General features: G+C 36.4%; 1 protein-coding gene across 1 annotated transcript in view; it reads left to right on the top strand.

Annotated features, from left to right (window-relative positions):
* col28a2a (collagen, type XXVIII, alpha 2a) overlaps positions 1–21393 on the top strand; it is a 51437-nt gene that overhangs the window by 4715 nt on the left and 25329 nt on the right. The window contains exons 2-12 of the mRNA XM_048194614.1: positions 623–778; positions 3457–4031; positions 7903–7923; positions 8188–8247; positions 13778–13831; positions 14055–14099; positions 14793–14819; positions 14916–14960; positions 15074–15118; positions 17587–17640; positions 20950–21018. Coding sequence (XP_048050571.1) covers positions 634–778; positions 3457–4031; positions 7903–7923; positions 8188–8247; positions 13778–13831; positions 14055–14099; positions 14793–14819; positions 14916–14960; positions 15074–15118; positions 17587–17640; positions 20950–21018 — 1140 coding nt within the window. The 5' untranslated portion in view covers positions 623–633. The remainder of the gene's footprint in view (positions 1–622; positions 779–3456; positions 4032–7902; positions 7924–8187; positions 8248–13777; positions 13832–14054; positions 14100–14792; positions 14820–14915; positions 14961–15073; positions 15119–17586; positions 17641–20949; positions 21019–21393) is intronic.

Genomic DNA, 21393 nt, shown 5'->3' with positions numbered 1-21393 from the left:
CGGCACACACACACGTCCAGCTACAATAATGTATCGTATTAATTTGAAACAGCAATCCATAATATTTGTCACAAGCATTGATTAAAACAACGATGACAATAATCACATAAAAAAACCGACTTAAATTCTGGACCTTTGGCAGTGAGGGGGGGTTCGTTCGAACCACCCGAACCCCCCCTGCCTACGGGCATGTGTGTGCAAATCCACAAACCTGGAAGACCTTCTGAACATATATAAAAGCTGTAGGCTTTTAAGGAAAGGAAAAATTAAAAGAAAAATAGTAGAGAATTTATGAATCATTATGAATTATGAATCATTTACTGTCGTTGTGAGAATAACATGTAATCAATAAAGCTTTATAACTAGTCTGATCATAATATAATCTAATTACAAGTACTTACTTTTTGGAATCAGATTATACTCCAGATTACATGTAATTAGCATGGTTTGTAATGTACATTATTGCCAGGTGGAAAGTTGAAACTATCCTCAAAATAATATCACAATGCAGTAATATTTAATGCTGTACTCTCTTCATGTAAACTATAATGTCTTATTTCTGTGTTAGGGATGAAATGTGATTTGGACAAGTTTATATACACATATATTATTATGTTTGCAGGAGTGGCAGTCATGGCTCACACATTGAGCTGGTTCCTGTTGTGTTTTGGTTTGCTGAGTGTTTGGGCTCAGGATTTCTATGAGGAAAGAACCGGGCCAACTAGAGTCAAGACAGGGGGACAGATGGCAGCCAAACTGCAAAAACATGATGGTCAAGGTGAGGTCGTCTGTGTTAGTGTATTGTGTGACAGTACGCATGCATGCTCATTGCTTTATGTGTCTGACCAGATCCATGAGTATTTTTTTTTTTTAGTTTTTTTTTTATCATTCATACTCTCATCTACAGCTATTTTTGGAAGATAAAATAAATTAATATTTTGTATATTGCAGGGTTTTTGGTGTTAAAACCCCTTCGCTCTCTTTCATGATAAAATCAAGAGCCATTTCTATCTACATACACCGTGGTTCCCCCCTCCATGTTAAGTCGTCATTATGCGCCGGCATGTTTCTACAGCAGCCCTAAACGGACAAACACTCTACGTTTCATCACTATGTCGTTCATCTTCTAAATCGTTTGTGTTTTTAGAGGCAGCTTTCATCGTCACTATGTTGAATACGCATGAAGAAGAAGTAGTCTGGTTTATTAGAAGCAGAGACTGTTCTATGTAATCTTCTTACTATGTACGGTAGGCTATGCACTATGAACTCATAGGTCACCGTCAGTCACGTAAAGCTAGTTTTATGCCTTTAAAACATGCAATGTCATGTTAAGACATACTAGACATACTATAGCAGCATATCTAAAGACTATCTTTCATAGAGGATGTCTGGTCGTAGTGATTTTGGAGTCCTGAGGCATTATTCTTCAGTTTCCTAACATGAACATGATTTATTATTCATATCTGCACAAGAGCTGGTAGGCCATGTCTTGTCACCGGTGACATGAAGACTGATGAGCTGCTGTGCTGAAAGCACGATCAGATGACAGATTGCATTGCTTATTGAGTCCAAATAGGATTATTAGAAGACTTAGAGGATTAGTGGTGTTTTTAGGACAATACTGACAATATTTAACAATTTAATGACACAAGGCAGCAGTGTTGGTTCTGAAATAATTGTGTAACTTCAAAAAAAAAGTGCAGATGAAATTGTAAAAATACCACCTGTGCAAAATAGCCAGATAGATTGCAGGGTTGAGCACTATTCAGAATTCAATTTGCCTTTAGTTTATTTTCTGATTTTGAATTGAAGTAGCAAATTTGATGCAGAATTGGAATTAATGTACGAAAAATTGAATGAAATGCATATTGTTGCCGTCAGTCTACTTTTTAATTGTTTTTAATTGACTTTTTTTTGTTGCTGTCAGTACTTTTTAATAAATACAAAATTCTTTATGCATTATCATAAGCACAACATCAGGAATTTCCAGAAATTAAAATGTAAATAAATTAAAATAAATTAATAATTATCTAATTTACATAAAATAAAAAATTAAAAAAAACATATAAAAAAAATTAACAACTACCGAAACAGATTTTGGCCATACAAATAAATATTAACATTTTTTTTTTATTTAAATTTAAAATTTTAATATTAACTATATATATATATATATATATATATATACAGTACAGTCCAAAAGTTTGGAACCATTACAATTTTTAATGTTTTTAAAAGAAGTTTCGTCTGCTCACCAAGGCTACATTTATTTAATTAAAAATACAGTAAAAAACAGTAATATTGTGAAATATTATTACAATTTAAAATAACTGTGTACTATTTAAATATATTTGACAAAGTAATTTATTCGGCAAAGCTGAATTTTCAGCATCGTTACTCCAGTCTTCAGTGTCACATGATCCTTCAGAAATCATTCTAATATGCTGATTTGCTGCTCAATAAACATTTATGATTATTTTCAGTGTTGAAAACAGTTGTGTACTTTTTTCAGGATTCCTTGATGAATAGAAAGTTCAAAAGAACAGCATTTATCTGAAATACAAAGCTTCTGTAGCATTATACACTACCGTTCAAAAGTTTGGGGTCAGTAAGAATTTGTATTTTTATTTTTTTGAAAAGAAATTAAAGAAATGAATACTTTTATTCAGCAAGGATGCATTAAATCAATCAAAAGTGGCAGTAAAGACATGTATAATGTTACAAAAGATTAGATTTCAGATAAACACTGTTCTTTTGAACTTTCTATTCATCAAATAATCCTGAAAAAAAATATTGTACACAAATATTTTGTACAGTTGTACACATTAAATGTTTCTTGAGCAGCAGATCAGCATATTAGAATGATTTCTGAAGGATCATGTGACACTGAAGACTGGAGTAATGATGCTGAAAATTCAGCTTTGCCATCACAGGAATAAATTACTTTGTGAAATATATTCAAATAGAAAACAGTTATTTTAAATTGTAATAATATTTCACAATATTACTGTTTTTTACTGTATTTTTAATTAAATAAATGTAGCCTTGGTGAGCAGACGAAACTTCTTTTAAAAACATTAAAAATCTTAGTGGTTCCAAACTTTTGGACTGTACTGTATATATATATATATATATATATATATATATTCAAATTTTGTTACTTTGTTTTATTTATCTGAAAACAAAGTGTTAAATGATTTGTGGTGCTTTAGTACACGGCTAAATAAATATGAGAAATATGATAAAATAGATATAATTAGTCAAAAATGAATGATATATTTATTTATGTTTTGTCGTATGGTGGACTAATTCCCTTTGTTGTGTGACTGTGTTGAATTTCTTTGAATTGCAACTTGGTAAATTTCTCTTTCCAATCACATAAAATAGAATTTTCCCAACTGTAGAGTATTTCTGTCTTTCCTTAACACTTGCTCTTTCCCTTTGCTGTGACGTCAGCCATCCTGGATGAGGACTGCAGTTTGGAGTTGGCCTTCCTGCTGGACAGCTCTGAGACGGCCAAGGACAACCATCAGCAAGAGAAAAAGTTCACTATGGACATTATAGAAGGCCTCCAGAGCATCCGCTTGGACACAGGCCGCAAACTCAGCTGGAGAGCGGCCCTGCTTCAGTACAGCAGCCATGTCATAATCGAGCAGACCCTCAAACAGTGGAGAGGCTCGGAGCACTTCAAGAGCAGCATCGCACCGATGGCCTACATCGGCCACGGCACTTACACCACCTACGCCATCACCAACATGACCAAGATATTCGTGGAAGAATCGAGCCCAGAAAGCATCAAGATTGCCCTGCTGCTGACCGATGGGTTCTTTCATCCCAGAAACCCTGACATCTTCTCTGCTATGGCTGATGCAAAGAACCAGGGCGTGAAGGTCTTCACAATTGGCATCACTCGTACTGCCAATGAGCCTGCCAACACAGCAAACCTGAGACTGCTGGCAAGTACGCCAGCCTCCAAATTCCTGTACAATCTGCAGGACTCGAATGTCATGGAAAAAGTCATTATTCAGATTGTAAGTATGCTGTCACAATCACTCATTCTGTCCTCATGCAGTATGTCATGTCATTCCTGCAGATCTGGTCAAATTCTACTCATTCCTACAACTGTTTGTGTATTCACTATTTTGATTTCGCTTCTGCTACCAGTAAGAGTAGTCTGAGTATTTTTGCCATGTTTAAATCCATTCTACAGAATTACAAAAATTTGAATGCAGGATACTAAAATGAAATGCAGGAAATGCAAATTCTGCAGATTCTGTCTGGGCTTGTTCAAGGGTAAAATAAAGCCATAAGCTCCAAAGCTCCTCCTACTCAGAAATTCTACATTGAACTCTTTTTACATGGTTGGGGAACTATTCAGATTTCCTGATTTGATTCACTTTAAATTCACAAGCTCTCGTTTTGATTCTGGTTTTGATTTGATTCTGAATATTTTGTGCATATTTTAGTTTTAATGTCCATTGGAACATTACAAAAATATGTAATATAAAATATCATACATTTTCACTCAGCTATAATATATAAGCCTGTTATTAACTAACTTGATATTGATTGTAACTTGATATTGAAGGATTCAGTGAGTTCATTCAGGGGATCCATGAGACTGATTCAAACTTCATCTTTTAGAATGATTAATTTGTTGCACTGTATGTGTTTTGATTCACTAAAAAGAACCAGTTTATAAGTGTCATTTTCTTGTAAATAGGACTTCACTAGTCAGTCATGTTCATTCCAATCAAAATTCTAATTTAATTACTGTAGGATGTGGCCAATGGACTATATGCACGGAGCGTTCTTTAGAACTTCCGCATTAATATAAGCCAGCTCGATAACTTCCGGTGAGATGTCATTTGCTGGTGTGTTGAGCATCAGTAGTGAAATACTTAGTTTATAATCAGAATATAGTCACTTAAATAGTCAGGCATAGCATTAATTTAGTTATTTAAACGTAAGACAGCTTAGAAAATAAATAAATAAAGACGTACCTCAATGTTCCTCCTCGGCTAAATTCAATTCGACCATTAGTTTTCACACTTTTATGTGAAAAAAAGCTTCAAAAATTAAATATTTATTGTGCACTTTAGTTAGATTAATTGAATAAAATGTGTGTTTTCACAAGTGTGCTGAAATCATTGATCTTGCGCTGCACTGACTGACATCTGCTGTGATTACAAAGGGAGAGCGCTGTGCTCGCTTTCTGTGTAATTAATTCACAATAAAAGTTATTGTTTTTCATAAGATTTTGTGAGTATTTCATACTTCACATTGACAAAATGTTTTTTCAAACCTAGTTATTTTATAATGTTTAATATTTAGTCAAAAACGAAGTGAAAAACGTTTAGAGGAAATGGCTGATATGTGCGCAAATAAATGCTACTTTGCCGCCACCTGCTGGTTAAAGTGCTAATTACTGTCTTTTTTATTTTTAAATAAGTGTTTTTTCTCAAATGTTAAATTTCCTACATTTTTAAATGTTCGGTTTTACAATGGGGACAATCTCAGAAGGATGAACAAATTATGTTTGTGGTCATCGCATTAAAAATAACATTTAAAGTGCTGGGGAAAAAGTGTGTGTGTGTCTAATTACAGACACGGCATTTTTAATGGAAGTGCCCGAGCTGGCTTAACGACAACCAGGAAGTAACACGTGCATATAGTCCATTCAATTCAAATTCACACTCAAGAGTTCTTAAATTCTGAATTTGCCAAATTGTAGGCCTAATACTGTACACTGACTGTTTCTTAATATTTCTTTATCACTTGTTTTTTTATTGTTGTTACATTTCATAACTGAAAATGACTGAATGCCACAAAAATCCATTAAACGCTGACAGAGAGTGGTTACACACTGCATTCACATGGCGCATCGGCATCAACGCTTGACGTGTCTGAAGCTTGTGCTGACGTGACCGTTATAGTGATAACAGCCTATCACATTACTTTCCGGTGTTGCATGAACGCAATTGGCTAGTGTCTGCACTAGGGTATTTGCATAAGGCGATCTGATTGGATGACGCCTGCGTTAGCGCTTGAAAAGTTGAGAAATTTTGAACTTTTGCCGCGAGAAACGCGTTCACACATTATTTTGAGTGGGTGACGTCATGCATTGTTGAACTGAATTGTGGGTTCCGTCACGTCGCTTCACTCGCGTTGATTGTGGCTCAACTTTTCAAGTGTCAACGCTGGCGTCAGCCAATCTGATTGCCTTATGCAAATTCCCTAGCGCAGACACTAGATAATTGACCCTACGCAAAGACCCGCCCCCCTTAGTTACTGTTGCTTTGTCCAACAAGCCATGGCGCTGTCACGCCACATGCAATGAAAAATACATTGCGGGGCAAAGAGGACACTAACAACACATCGACAGACAAGACAGAGCAGGTTACTTCTGATATTAAACAAAGTCCCAGCTTTCAAACTGTGTAGTTTGTTTAGAAATTCGAACAATAAAAACTGTTTTGTGGCTCTTTAATGTGTCTTGACAGATCGCTGTAGCTCCTCAGCTCAAGCGGCTCGTGAACCGATCATCTCTTCCTACTAGTTCATTTATATCATCAAATAAACATGAATGAACATCAGAAGGAATGTTGTTTCAAACATGCAAAGACGCAATTACACACCATTGTTCAAGTCCACAGAGGTTAATCTTCTAACTCCTGACTGCTTTGACGGACAAAATGGCGGATTCGATGTTATGATTGGTTAGATCGCTTGTCAATCAAACTCCCAGCGAAGGGTCAATTGAATTCATGCAACACCAGAATGTAATGTGATTGGCTGTTATCACTATAACGGTTGCATGAGCACAAGCTTCAGACACGCCCTCCGTCAAGCGTTGGCGCCAGTGTTGTCAAGTCTGCGGTTTTAACACGATTGCCACAGGTTGTTCATCATGTCCGCGGGTTGAAGCGACCCCAAAAAACACGATATTTAGAATGCAAATTTCACAAAAAAAACCCCACCAAAAATATGAATTTTACCCCCCGAAATGCAATTGGGCTAGTTTTGAGAAGCAATTGGGCAGGTTTTGTTGTGAAAACCTGGAAACCCTGGTTGATGCCGATGCCGATGCCCCGTGTGAATGCAGCGTTAAGTGACACAACAGAACCCACAATTCAGTGTGGCAACGCATGCCGTCGCCCTGTGTGAATGCACTGTTAATGTCAGGATTTTCAATATTGTACTCAATTGGAAAATTGATATTTATTTTGCATCCGCATTTGACGTCTTTTGTGTCAGTAATATGTTGTGCTTGTGAAATACTGTGACCATCATCCTGATATATAAAAAAAAAAAACTTAAACTGGTTTGCTGGTCTTAGCTGGTCACCTGGCTGCTAGTTTCTTCTGGTCAGGCTGGGAGACCTGTTAAACCAGTTTAAACCAGATAAGACCAGCTAACCACATTTGGCCCTGTCTTTGAATATACAGAAGAGAAATAATTATGTTCTGATTGTTTAGTGCTTTGGGACCCCTGAGGCCTAACAATTTGCCTTTCTACACTTCATTTACTATAATTAAAGTAAACGCGTCCCATTCTTGACATGCATCTTGGTTTATATATCCCATAAATCTTTGTTGTCATTCCTGCTTTAATACCGATAAGAATTTACAGCAGGTTTCATTTTTCTCATTTGAGCAGAAACATGTTGATTTAATTCCAGTGTAAAGCAGGACTCAGCATGTTAAATGATAGTGTGTATTTTAATCACATGTATTGCTCTGGGGAGATTTATGAATGTATGGCCTGATGTTAACTGTTAATAACGTTAACACAAACCTCACAAATGAATCCTTGCCAAATAGCAGCAGTTATAATTGCAGCTTTAATATACCAGTTATGGTTTGGACAGAATCTAATTTTCTTGTTGTTCCCTCTACACAGGCTCAGCTGGCAAACGATGGAGTAAGTAGATCATATTTAATATAGATAATATTTAATATAAAGCAGTTTTAAAAAACAATTTACTGATTTGAGCCTCTGCACAGATAAATATATGTATTTAGTCAAATGTTTTCAAATTTATATACGTTTATACAGTTTATATACACACACACACATAAACTCAAACAGTTAAAAACTCAAACAGTAGTATCTTCATCTCTGCCTTACTGAAACACAAACAAATAAAACCTGCTTTTCCATTTACACTCTTTTCTCTATATTTAGTGCCCTCTGTCCAAGAAGTGTGTTTGTGAGAAAGGCGAGAGAGGACCCGGTGGCCCAGCGGTAAGTATTTTCACTTAAAACTTCCTTCAACGTGTGACCACACAAGCCCACAGGCACATTTTTCTCCTCTGTTTTTCTATTCCTAAGAGGTAGGGATTCCTTTGTGGAACGTCAACAGTGGGAAGAGACAGGCACGATTCTGACATTTTGGATAACTGCTTTGCTTTGTATAAGTCAGGATAATTATCATCTCTGTCAGGACCCCTCAGCACTACCTTAGGGAAAACAAAATAAGATTCCTCAAAAAAGTTTTTCATGTTTAGTCGGTTGAAAGTGAAGAGAATGTAATTGCATGTTATGACTGAAAACCTTGACTTTCAAACACTTAAAGGTTAAAAATTAACATTTCACCACACCTGCTAATGATGGGTTAATATAGTCGAAGTAACATATATACTTTTTGTCCTTATAATTCCAGTTATTTAGTATTTTTGTGACAAATAGCAGAATCATATGTCAGTAGTCATCAAAGTTACTACATTGAGCTGAGTTTGCAACATGTTCTCCAACCAATACGCCTATATAGGTCGTTTGTCACTTCTCTGAAATACGACCTATAGAAGCGTTTACTAAAGTTGCGCCCCTATCGACAACAGGACACTTTCATTTTAATGCATTTTTCCCTTTTATCTGCGTCATATTTCAGGTTTCGCATAGCTCAATAGACCTCTTTAGAGCAGACGTCACAATTACGTCACTTGCAGCTGCGCGCGCATAGTGGTTGCAGAAAAATAGCGGTAGCAATTGGAGGAAAATGTGCAAAATCCACAGAATAAGAGAAAAACGTTTTGTTGTGCCTCTGGATGTTGGAATCGGAATGCAAAAAAATATAGTCTTCATTTTTAAAGAAAACCATCGTTGAAAACGTCCTTTGAAGCTAAATGGAGAAGTTTCACAGACTGCACTGATGACACCTGCATGGATTAGTCTACTATTAAAGCAGGAATTTGATGTAAACAGTAAGTCTACATATTATTACAATATTCACATATGCAGTTCAGAGGACATACATACATAGCAGTTACAGCATGAAATAATATTTAAACCTATAACATTTTACATAGATAACTTTTAAACATAGTCTATAAAATTTTTATTTCACAATTCTGACTTTTTTTCTTGCATTTGCGTGTTTATGACTCCCAGTTCGGCCATTATAACTCGCAATTGTGAGTTTATTTCACAATTCTGAGGGGAAAAAAGTCAGAATTGCGGGATAAATTGTAATTCAGAAAACGAGTATAACGAGTTACAGGATAACGAGCATATCTCACAATTCTGTTTTTCTTTGTAAGAAATGTGAGATATAAACTCAGGTTTGCGAGAAATAAAAGTCAGAATTGTGAGATATAAACTCGAAATTAACTTTTTTTTATTCTTTTATTTCGTGGCTTCCATAGACTGCTACTGCTCAACTGTCATTTTCTGCAACCAGGTAGGCTCCGCCCATAAAAAACGTCATCGCTGTTTGCAAACACCAAATTGGTCTATTGGCAGAGTATTGCAATGTAGCAAAATGCAATCATGTGATCATGTGATCATGCGATCGTGGGTTTGATCCCAGAGAACGCCTGTGCTCATATGCACTATAAATCACCTTAGGGTAGGTTTAGGGGTGGGGTGGGTGTAGTCCAGAGTCGGCGCCAGAGCAGATCTACTGGAGGGGCATTGGGTCATCGGCGGGGGGGGGGCACTGCAGTTTAAGAAATATTTTTACGCAGTGGCGACATCACAGTCCAACACAGCAGAAATGCAATAAATAAGAGAAACACGTTTTATTATTATTATTATTATTATTATTATTATTATTTGCGAGTTTCGTTTATTCTTGTTGTTGTTAATTTCTATATCATGTAGCCGCGTTTCCATTACACATTTGCGCAAAACTTTTGCGATATTTTTTTAACCATTTCGTTATTTTGGCTTGAAATTTCGTTTGTGGGAAATATGAACTGAATTTAGAAATGCTTTTGAAATTAAAAACGTTGCGTTTAATAAACAAAATGAAGACAGCGTTTGGAGTGGAGTCACATTAAAAGGCAGAAAAGGCATAAAGTTATGCCCTCTCTCTACTCGAAATTCAGCTCAGTCACAGCGTAGGGCTGTCCTGGAGGCTATACGCAAATAAATGCAGTTTACCCATCTCTGACATGTCAGAAATAGTTCATCCACCTCTCAACAGTTTATGCACTTCCAGAAAACCATTATGTAGGCCTATCACTGGTTATAAACATTAGACAACATAGCCTCCATCAAAAACACCCCTTTACAACATATAAGTAACAGGACAGGACCGCTGACATAACTGAGGCACGCATTCGGGCAGCAAGTAGCCAATTGGATAAGCCACGCACCAGGCAGAAATGACATAAGCCAACACGATCACATGAGAATGCGTATCAATAGTACGAGTGTGTAATCTCGTAGAATATAGGCAAATAAATTGCCATAAAGTGCGTACCATAAGCACGCCAAATTCTACGAGATTACAATCTCGTACTACGCATTTTCGTGTGATCGGGCTCATATCTTACCTGTAAGACTTACAGGCAGCCAAGTATAAAACACATACACAATTCTACTGATTAGTAGGCCTTATCAAAGCCAGGGCTGGCTTTAATAAGTGAAATGAACAAACGACTTACCCTCAGAAGAGTTGCAGGCGAGTGTTTTCGTAAATCCATTTTTTGTCTATAATTAGGCTAACAGTTAGCGCTAAATGTCTATGATAAAGACGGACAAACTGAAATGGATTATGCGCGCAGCGCGCTGAAAATCAACAAGTTTACTCAGCGACCAATAAGCATTGACCTGTGATGACCAAGCCTAGTAACATGTCATGAACAACCAAAATTAATGTTTTCCCCGTTGATTTCATTTTATTTCATTTAAGTTACAATTTGTACATTTAATATTAAAAGAATAACTAAAAGTTATTTTTTGGGGGGGCCACGCCATGGCCTGTGGTAGGAGGGGCATCAATGACCGCTAGGGGGGGCACGGCCCTCGAATGCCCCACCATAGCGCCGACACTGGGTAGGAGGGGCATCAATGACCGCTAGGGGGGGCACGGCCCTCGAATGCCCCACCATAGCGCCGACACTGGTGTAGTCGTTAATAAAAAAATTAGTTTTGCTAAATGGAAATAGACAAATGCTGTAAAAAGTGGTGTAATGAACACGCATTTTGATTGGTAACAACAGTCATACGTCATGACGACACGACACTGTCATTATTTTTACACCAGCTAGAGGGCGCATCGTAATAAGGTGCTTGAAAAATGATGGTTGTTTTTTTTTTTTTTTTTTTTTTTTTTGGAGGACAGTCTCTGAGTTTGATATAGTACGTTGTAACGGTCACTTAGAGCATTTATAGTAATTTGAGGTAGAATGTGAACTGCGCATGTGTACAGTGTGCGCGCGTCTGTAAGAGAATGCAAACGGTGAGCAGGAGAAGAGTTAACCGCTCTATCGACTTTGTACTTTTTTCCCTTTTACTTTCGTTTTTCTATTTGTGACCTAAGTTGAATATTTATTTGTATCCTTTTCTCTCACTCATCCCCATGTATGCGGACGAGTGTGACGATGTATAAGTCATTTTATTAAACCCGGGGAAAATACGCCAGCTCTCCTCACGTCCAAACAAACCCAATCCTCTCTTAACTGCTCCACCTCCAAAACTCACCCTCCAATCCTAACCACCCTGCTCAGAGTTGGTCTCGAACCCGAAATAAAGCGCAGTTGATGAACGAATGACAAGGAAGCACAAAAAAATGAATGTACAGTACACAAGAGTAAATACAAAGTGTTCGTTGTTAGTCGCCAACAGCACAGCAGCTCCAGACAATCAAAACCCAGTGATATTTACATGAGAAGGAATCAAAGCAGCCTCCGCATCTGTTTTCAGGCCTTCCTGCTTAGCTCTCTCCAGCGCTGGAAAGCTTTTCTAATATAAATGCGGGTCCTAAAGCTCTTTTGTATTGTGTCCCATTTCTCCATCTGCAGTTTTTTTTTTTTTTTTTTTTTTTTTTTCTTCCAAATCTCCCTCTTGCTCGTTCTCTCTCCTCAACCGTCATACGCCCCCTAATACTGATTGGTTAGATGTTTGTTGTTGGTGTCGGCCTGACTAACTTCCAAACAGTGCTTTTGAAATTCTACCTTTAACACGGCTTATAAAACGAACCTGTAGTGTGTAGAAGGCGGATCATGTTAGAGTCAGTTATTGACTGACAGACGCCTAACCATCATTATCCAGGTGCTTTCTCAGGGATTCCACACATTCTCATGGCTGTAAATTACAGGTCTCAGTAATTGCTCTCATTAGTGTAAAGTCCTCTGGTCTGCACGTTTGCTGTGACCGAAGCAGTTAGTGTTGACCAGGTGCTGAGTGAACTGATAATAAACTCAAACTCCAGACTGTCCACGTTCATTCATAACACTGAGAAGTTCAATTCATTTTAATGAAATGTTTTGTTTGAACAGTTCATGTAAATTAACTGGTTCAGAACGCAATTCACTAGACATGATATCTTATTTTTTTAATTGAAATATTTAGTTATATGCTGCCATAAATTGCTAATAGGATGTTTTGTTAGATTTAGATTGAGAAAAATCATTTTCACGAATTGAAATAAAGTTATATTAGATGCAAAACTTAAACTTAAAAAATAAAAAATAGAAATGTTACCTTGGCAACTAACCGAAATAAGTTAAAATATTAAAATGACTAAAACTAAAATAAAAAATAAATTAAAGCTAAATAGAGATACTTACAAAATTACAAAAGCACATAAAGTCTTTAAAACTTAAAATATAAAAATAAAAGCAAAATATTAATAAATACTATAATATTATATAAATAATAAAATAACAATAGCTATGTTTCCATCCAAAGCTGCAAATTTAACTTATGGAAAATTGTAATATCACATAAAACATTTGCGAATAAAGGACCGTTTCCAACATCTCAAAATATCTGCAATAAAAATGGAAGTTGCAGCAATCAGGGAAGAAACCGTGGGTCTTTTTTCCTACATCATAAATGACTTGCATCTCAGAGCGCGAAGACAAAACGAAATAAACACCTTATCTTGCATTTAGATGCTGGCGTTTGGGAACGTAATCATGCGAGACACTTCTGGGAGGAAATTAAACCAAATCATTTTGATTTCAGACTTGATCAAACCAACATTTGAGATGCTGTGCAATGCTAGTGGTCCATCTGTTAGTCCAGTTATCACATGGGTTTTCTGTTGCTTATTGAGGGATTTATTCAGTAAATGTGTTTCCATCGTAGGTTATGTGCATTTTTTCTTAATGGATAAAAAAGTTTTTTATGCACATTTGTTTTTAATGTATGCACATCTTGGCAGTGTTTTTTATGCAATATCCCAAAATGTAGATAAAAATAGATAGATGCAAACTTATACTGATATAGGAAAATACTTTTAGCTCCTATAGGCGTCAGAAATATGAGGTCATTCACTTTTTTCACTAACACCGCTGCTCACTTTCTCCTATTTCCCCGGCAGGGAAAGAAGGGTCGCCCAGGTGAAGATGGAACCCCTGGGGCTAAAGGTCAAAAGGTCAGCATTTCTGTCATTCTCTCTGGCGTGTGCCTGCTTTCGTTGATGTACATGGGAAATGTGATGAGGAAGCTGATGGCTCTTTATATAGTGTATTTGTCTCCTAATTTTCTTTTTAGATTTCATATACACACTTTCTCCGATTCAGCAGTTCATGAATCAAGAATGACAGACTGTGTTATGTAATCCTATCTAAAAAAAACCCCTTTTGTGCTCTTGTTAGGGTGATTCTGGTTTGAGTGGACTTCCTGGTCGTGATGGTACAGAGGTGAGTGGCTGATGGGTGGATCCGCAAAATCACTACTCAATCTTCAAGTATTGTGCTACATGATTGAAAACCTACAGTATTAGGGTAAAATGAAACAAGTATTTAAAGAATGGTCTAAACTTCTAATGTCTGGTGTTGTGATCATCAAAAATGGGGTAAGCAAAATAATCTTGTTTTCGGTCTGAAATAAGATTATTTTGCTTGTTTTAAGGACAAACTCACTTAATTTTGACTTTTTTTTTCTTTCTGAAAACAAGACAATATTTTTTACTTTCCTAGAAAATGCTTCTTGATTTAAGAATTTTTGGATATTTGGACTGGGAACAAGACAAAAACATCTTTGGCAGTGCTGTATTTTTGATTGCCTCACACTGACTTTTATTTGGCAGACATGTTCTGTTTCACTGTAACATTAATAAAATATTATTTTATACTACTATTTTTAAGATAGGTTTTTGTTTACAATCTCCAGACATTTGCACAAACCTAGGCTAGACTTTTTTTTTTTAACTTTAAGCATAAAAAAAATCATTAAATAAATTTTAAGGATGAATTGCATTTTTATATGTTTTTAACAATTTAATATATCCAGACAATATATTAGTGTGACATCACATAACTTGCAAGATGTGAATAAATAGGGTATTTCTAAAAAAATATATTTATTAATATGTTTTCCTGTTTTGCTCACAGGGGAAACCAGGTGACAAAGGAGAGCAGGTACTGAATCCATGCACCCCTTCATAATTTATTTCTGTTAAAGTGCACAATCATGTGAGATTGTCATGACTATTATCATCTCTTGACTGTCTACAGGGTGAAAGAGGAGAATGTGGTACTCCAGGAATCAAAGGAGACCGGGTGCGTAAACCTTCAGACGTTACAGAATTCTGCACGCTCCTTAAATATATGATGAACACAAATGCTGTTGATGTTTCAAATGCTTAATTAGTTTATATTGTACCATCTGATAGGGTCCTGAAGGTCCAGTTGGCACACAAGGGTCCAGAGGTCTGCAGGTGTGTGATTATACATTTATTTCACATTTATGTCAAACAAAATATGTAACATTTGTCTGTATATTACATGTATGTATATGTCCAATATGAATTGTTACAGTTGTTTTCTTTTAAATATGGAAGCTTGTTTCTGCCATGAAATAAAAAATTGAAGGGTTATTGCAATTTTTTATCTCACAATACTAACTTTTGTCTTGCAATTGCAAAAAAAAAAAAACATTTTTTCTCAGAAATGCGAGGTGTAAACTCACAGTTTTTTCACAGAGATTTAAAGTCAGAATTGTGAGTTATAAAGTCAGAATTGTGTGATATAAAGTTAGATTTGTTAGTTATAAAGTCAGAATTGTATTATAATGTCAGAATTGTGAGTTATAATGTCAGAATTACGAGTTATAAAGTCAGAATTGCGAGTTATAATGTCAGAATTACGAGTTATAAAGTCAGAATTGTGTGATATAAAGTCAGAATTGTGTGATAAAGTCAGAATTGTGTGTTATAAAGTCAGAATTGTGAGTTATAAAGTCAGAATTGTGTGTTATAATGTCAGAATTGTGAGATATAAAGTTAGATTTGTTAGTTATAAAGTCAGAATTGAGTTATAAAGTCAGAATTGTGTGATATAAAGTCAGAATTGTGTGATAAAGTCAGAATTGTGTGTTATAAAGTCAGAATTGTGAGTTATAAAGTCAGAATTGTGTGATATAAAGTTAGATTTGTTAGTTATAAAGTCAGAATTGAGTTATAAAGTCAGAAGTGTGAGTTATAAAGTCAGAATTGTGTGTTATAATGTCAGAATTGTGAGATATAAAGTCAGAATTGTGTGACAAAGTCAGAATTGTGTGATATAAAGTCAGAATTGTGAGTTATAAAGTCAGAATTGTGTGTTATAATGTCAGAATTGTGAGATATAAAGTCAGAATTGTGTGACATAAAGTCAGAATTGTGTGATATAAAGTCAGAATTGTGAGTTATAAAGTCAGAATTGTGTGTTATAATGTCAGAATTGTGAGATATAAAGTCAGAATTGTGTGACAAAGTCAGAATTGTGAGTTATAAAGTCAGAATTGTGTGATATAAAGTCAGAATTGTGAGTTATAAAGTCAGAATTGTGTGATATAAAGTCAGAATTGCGAGATATAAAGTCAGAATTGCGAGTTATAAAGTCAGAATTGTGAGTTATAAAGTCAGAATTGCGAGTTATAAAGTCAGAATTGTGAGTTATAAAGTCAGAATTGCGAGTTATAAAGTCAGAATTGTGTGATATAAAGTCAGAATTGCGAGATATAAAGTCAGAATTGCGAGTTATAAAGTCAGAATTGTGAGTTATAAAGTCAGAATTGCGAGTTATAAAGTCAGAATTGTGAGTTATAAAGTCAGAATTGTGAGTTATAAAGTCAGAATTGTGTGATATAAAGTCAGAATTGTGAGTTATAAAGTCAGAATTGTGTGTTATAATGTCAGAATTGTGAGATATAAAGTCAGAATTGTGTGACATAAAGTCAGAATTGTGAGTTATAAAGTCAGAATTGTGAGATATAAAGTCAGAATTGTGTGACATAAAGTCAGAATTGCGAGTTATAAAGTCAGAATTGTGAGTTATAAAGTCAGAATTGTGTGATATAAAGTCAGAATTGCGAGATATAAAGTCAGAATTGCGAGTTATAAAGTCAGAATTGTGAGTTATAAAGTCAGAATTGCGAGTTATAAAGTCAGAATTGTGAGTTATAAAGTCAGAATTGCGAGTTATAAAGTCAGAATTGTGAGTCATAAAGTCAGAATTGTGAGTTATAAAGTCAGAATTGCGAGTTATAAAGTCAGAATTGTGTGATAAAAAGTCAGAATTGTGAAATAGAAAGACAGAACTTTTACCTTTTTAATTACCTTTTTTATTTTTTTATTTAGTGGCGGAAACATGCCACAGTAACATGTTTAAAGAGTGATAAAACAGAATGTTCCCTTAACGTTTACATAACCAAGAAAAAACATTTTAAAACATGTAAAAAAATCGGACATTTGAACTTTCTGTGAACATTCAGAAATAATGTTTTCATAACTTAATGGGAACATTAGCAAAACGTTCTTAGAACTTTTCTGTTAGCTGGGGTAGCACTATGGTTGATTGACAGGTTAGCAGGCGGTCCTTTGCTGCTGACTGAATATGCAAATGTGGTTTGGAGTGACCAATAACAGAATGTTTTAGAGCCTGTTTACACCTGTATTTAGCATTGATCACCTGAGACAGATGTTTGTACCATTCATTTAAAACTAAATCTCAGAGCTTATTTCAGAGGAGATAAATGTTCAAACATCTTGAACTTCACCCAACATATGATTAAAATAGCAAAACATTTTACTGCATTATAAAGCTGCATAATGCTTTGGTGTCTACAGATAATGCTACACATCCCCAGAGACATCATTCAAATGTTCACGCTACTGTAACATACTATTTCATGTTTCCCCTGCAGGGTTTACCAGGACCACAGGGTGACATCGGACCAGAGGGCCCACAGGGCAAGAAGGTCTGTGCCTTATAATCACAAACTATTATCCTGAAAAATTCAGTTCATCACATTTAACAAGCACACCTGGAAAAGTTTCACGGTTTCCCATGACTCCAAAAGCCATCACTTGTTCAGCATGTTAGCGTGCGTGAGAAAAACCACGCGTTGGAGGCTTGTTTGTTTGCTACATCCATTAGATAAAATCCATTAGAATGTTTATGCCAAAGTGAATGAGAAATATTGATGCATTCAGTTGTTTACTTCACATTTCTTTAAAAGGACCTCTCATTCGTGTCCATTTTCAAATAAATGATGCACTCTGAGGTGCAGAAAAGTCTTACATAAGGCTTTCACTCCATTGTGTTTCTAGGCCAGTGTCTTGTACAGTATGTTTATGTAAAAGAATCATGCATCCCTTCACACTGCATTTGAAATTTTCTTACTATTTCTCATCCTGATTTTTTTTTTTAAATATAATTTCATTGTTGGGTGAACTAATCCTTTATTTCTGAATTTTGGACAATAATCTCCCAAGTGTCTTCTTTCAAAAGAGACAATGGTTATGTCTGCAGTGCAAAGGGTTCATGAGCGGCAGCCATTTTAGTTTAAGTCTTGTGCTCAAAAAGAGGGTCGAAGATGTACGTGTTTTGACACGTTTTGGATTTCTTTTAATAGATGCCTGTAGTGAAGCCTGCTGCTCTGCTAGTAGTTTCCTCTTGTTTAATTTAACAACAGGAAGCATTCAGAGGTTTAAACAGCTGTCCTCACTAACCAGGGCACAGTCACATGCACGGGTTCACAGCTAGTGTCACAGACCGATATGAATCACAGCTTGTTTTGTTTTTAGAGGAAGATTCACCTAAAAATAGATGATACCACAATAATAGACTGCCATTATTATTTGGATAATAATAAACCCTTACTACTAAGCTTAAAAGTCAAACAATGAGATAATGTAACTTGAAAGTGCTTGTCAGGTCAGCAAACGGATTAGGGGTGGTCCGTGGGTGGGCTGAGATTATTGTCATGGTAGCTAATAACAGTAGAAATGTGCATGATGGAAAAATGCTGTGCAAAATGTAAATGTGTTCTCTTCATGCACAGACACGCAGATGACGTAAACAAAGAGAATGCAGCACAGTGAAGTGAAAACTGTAAATGTCATGAGCAGATTTGTGACTGCTCATGCTGACTTACTTGTTTATATTGGATTGTACTTTTTTTGACAACAGATAATGTCTATATGGTCCTATTTGAAAATCATGCTTAAATAAAAGCTGATAATGCAACAGATTGAACAATACCTTTAATGTGGACAGGAATCGTAACTCTGGTTCAGACGCTAACCCCTCTTTATAATAATTATTATTCTTGTAGTATTTTTGAAGTTTGAGGTGATTAATTATATATATATACTGATCAGGCATAACATTATGACCACCTTCCTAATATTGTGTTGGTCCCCCTTTTGCTGCCAAAACAGCCCTGACCCGCCGAGGCATGGACTCCTCTAGACCCCTGAAGGTGTGCTGTGGTATCTGACACCAAGATGTTATCAGCAGATCCTTTAAGTCCTGTAAGTTGTGAGGTGGAGCCTCCATGGATCTGACTTGGATCACATCCCACAGATGCTCGATTGGATTGAGATCTGGGGAATTTGGAGGCCAAGTCAACACCTCAAACTCATTGTTGTGCTCCTCAAACCATTCCTGAACCATTTCTGCTTTGTGGCAGGAGCATTATCCTGCTGAAAGAGGCCACAGCCACCAGGGAATACCGTTTCCATGAAAGGGTGTTCATGATCTGCAACAATGCTTAGGTAGGTGGTACGTGTCAAAGTAACATCCACACGGATGGCAGGACCCAAGGTTTCCCAGCAGAACATTGCCCAAAACATCACACTGCCTTCTTCCCATAATGCATCCTGGTGCCATGTGTTCCCCAGGTAAGCGACGCACACGCACCCAGCCATTCACGTGATGTAAAAAAAAACGTGATTCATCAGACAAGGCCACCTTCTTCCATTGCTCTGTGGTCTAGTTCTGATGCTCACGTGTCCACTGTTGGCGCTTTCGGCGGTGGACAGGGGTCAGCAAGGGCACCCTGACTGATCTGCAGCTATGCAGCCCCATACACAACAAACTGTGATGCACTGTGTATTCTGACACCTTTCTATCAGAACCAGCATTAACTTCTTGAGCAGTTTTTGAGCTATAGTAGACCGTCTGTTGGATCGGACCACACGGGCCAGCCTTCGCTCCTCACGTGCATCAATGAGCCTCGGCCGCCCATGACCCTGTCGCCGGTTCACCACTGTTCCTTCCTTGGAGCACTTTTGATAGATACTGACCACTGCAGACCGGGAACACCCCACAAGAGCTGCAGTTTTGGAGATGCTCTGACCCAGTCGTCTAGCCATCACAATTTGGTGCTTGCCCATTTTTCCTGCTAAAACATCAACTTTGAGGACAAAATGTTCGCTTGCTGCCTAATATCCCACCCACTAACAGGAGCCGTGATGAAGAGATAATCAGTGTTATTCACTTCACCTGTCAGTGATCATAATGTTATGCCTGATCAGTGTATATATATATATATTTTTTTTTATATATATATATATAGAGAGAGAGAGAGAGATATAATGTGTAATTTTTAGAAAATGTGCTAATGCTTCCAGTAGGTTACCTTACCATACTTACCATGAAAAAATGTTTTTTTTTGTTTATTTATTTATTTGTTCATATTAAGTATAGTAAGGTAACCTACTGGAAGCATTAGCACATTTTCTAAAAATGACCCCTGAACTACGAATATTGAGTAACTTCATTTGCATGCACGTCATATAACGTTCTGACTGAAGGTTGTGTAAAAGAAACATTCCTGGTTAAATTCAACTTAAGCTCTATTGACAGAATCTGTGACCTACTTTCGATTTCCACAGAAAATAAATTCTGCTCGTTGACATTCACGTGTTTTCAGTGGAAGTGGATCCATTGTAAGTTTGCAGCACCATTTTAAGTTATGTTTGTACAAACTGAGGGATGAGTTGCAATTATTTTCAGTGATTATTAACAGCATATCACAGATATTGTCCATAGAGTTCAAGTTATACTGAACACAGAACATTCCTTTAATGTTTCTCTGAGATGACAACTTGAATTTAAATGTAAACTTGAATTTATATAACTACATACTTGATATCTGATAAAGGATCTCACAAGAAACTCTTATTGCATATAGATTTCACACAGTGAAAAAATTCTTCCATAACTAATAAAGAATGTGATATTTGTATTAGATTTGTTTTTGTTTTCTAATTAATCACAGGGTGAGCGTGGCCCTGCTGGCCCACCTGGAATACAGGGCGACAGTGGAATAGGACTTCCTGGACCAAAGGTCAGCCAAATATATCTTTTCTCTTTTCTTTTTCATTTTACTGCAAATACACTTAAATTCTCATACATCACCACAAACAATCAGACTTTAAAGCTGGAAAAACATCTTAAAATGGTCTCTCAGCCTTGAAAAGTTTGGGTCACTTTTCAGTTGATCAGGCTAGGAGACCAGGGTTGCATTTCCCAAAAGCATCATCAGCCAAATATGGTCGCAAGTTCCATTGAACTGTGATGGTAACGACAGAACTTGACACTATAGTTGGCTTTGGGAAACGCAGCCCTGATAAACCACCATAATAAAAGCTTGGCCAGGATGTAAGACCAGCTTAGACCAGTACAGATCTGTACATGGAAATGATATACAGTGAGTCTCAAA

Source organism: Megalobrama amblycephala, linkage group LG6 (genome assembly GCF_018812025.1).
Source record: "Megalobrama amblycephala isolate DHTTF-2021 linkage group LG6, ASM1881202v1, whole genome shotgun sequence".
Lineage (NCBI taxonomy): Eukaryota > Metazoa > Chordata > Actinopteri > Cypriniformes > Xenocyprididae > Megalobrama > Megalobrama amblycephala.
The sequence above is the reverse complement of the archived record's forward strand: the minus strand, read 5'-3'. Positions and strand labels throughout refer to the sequence as shown.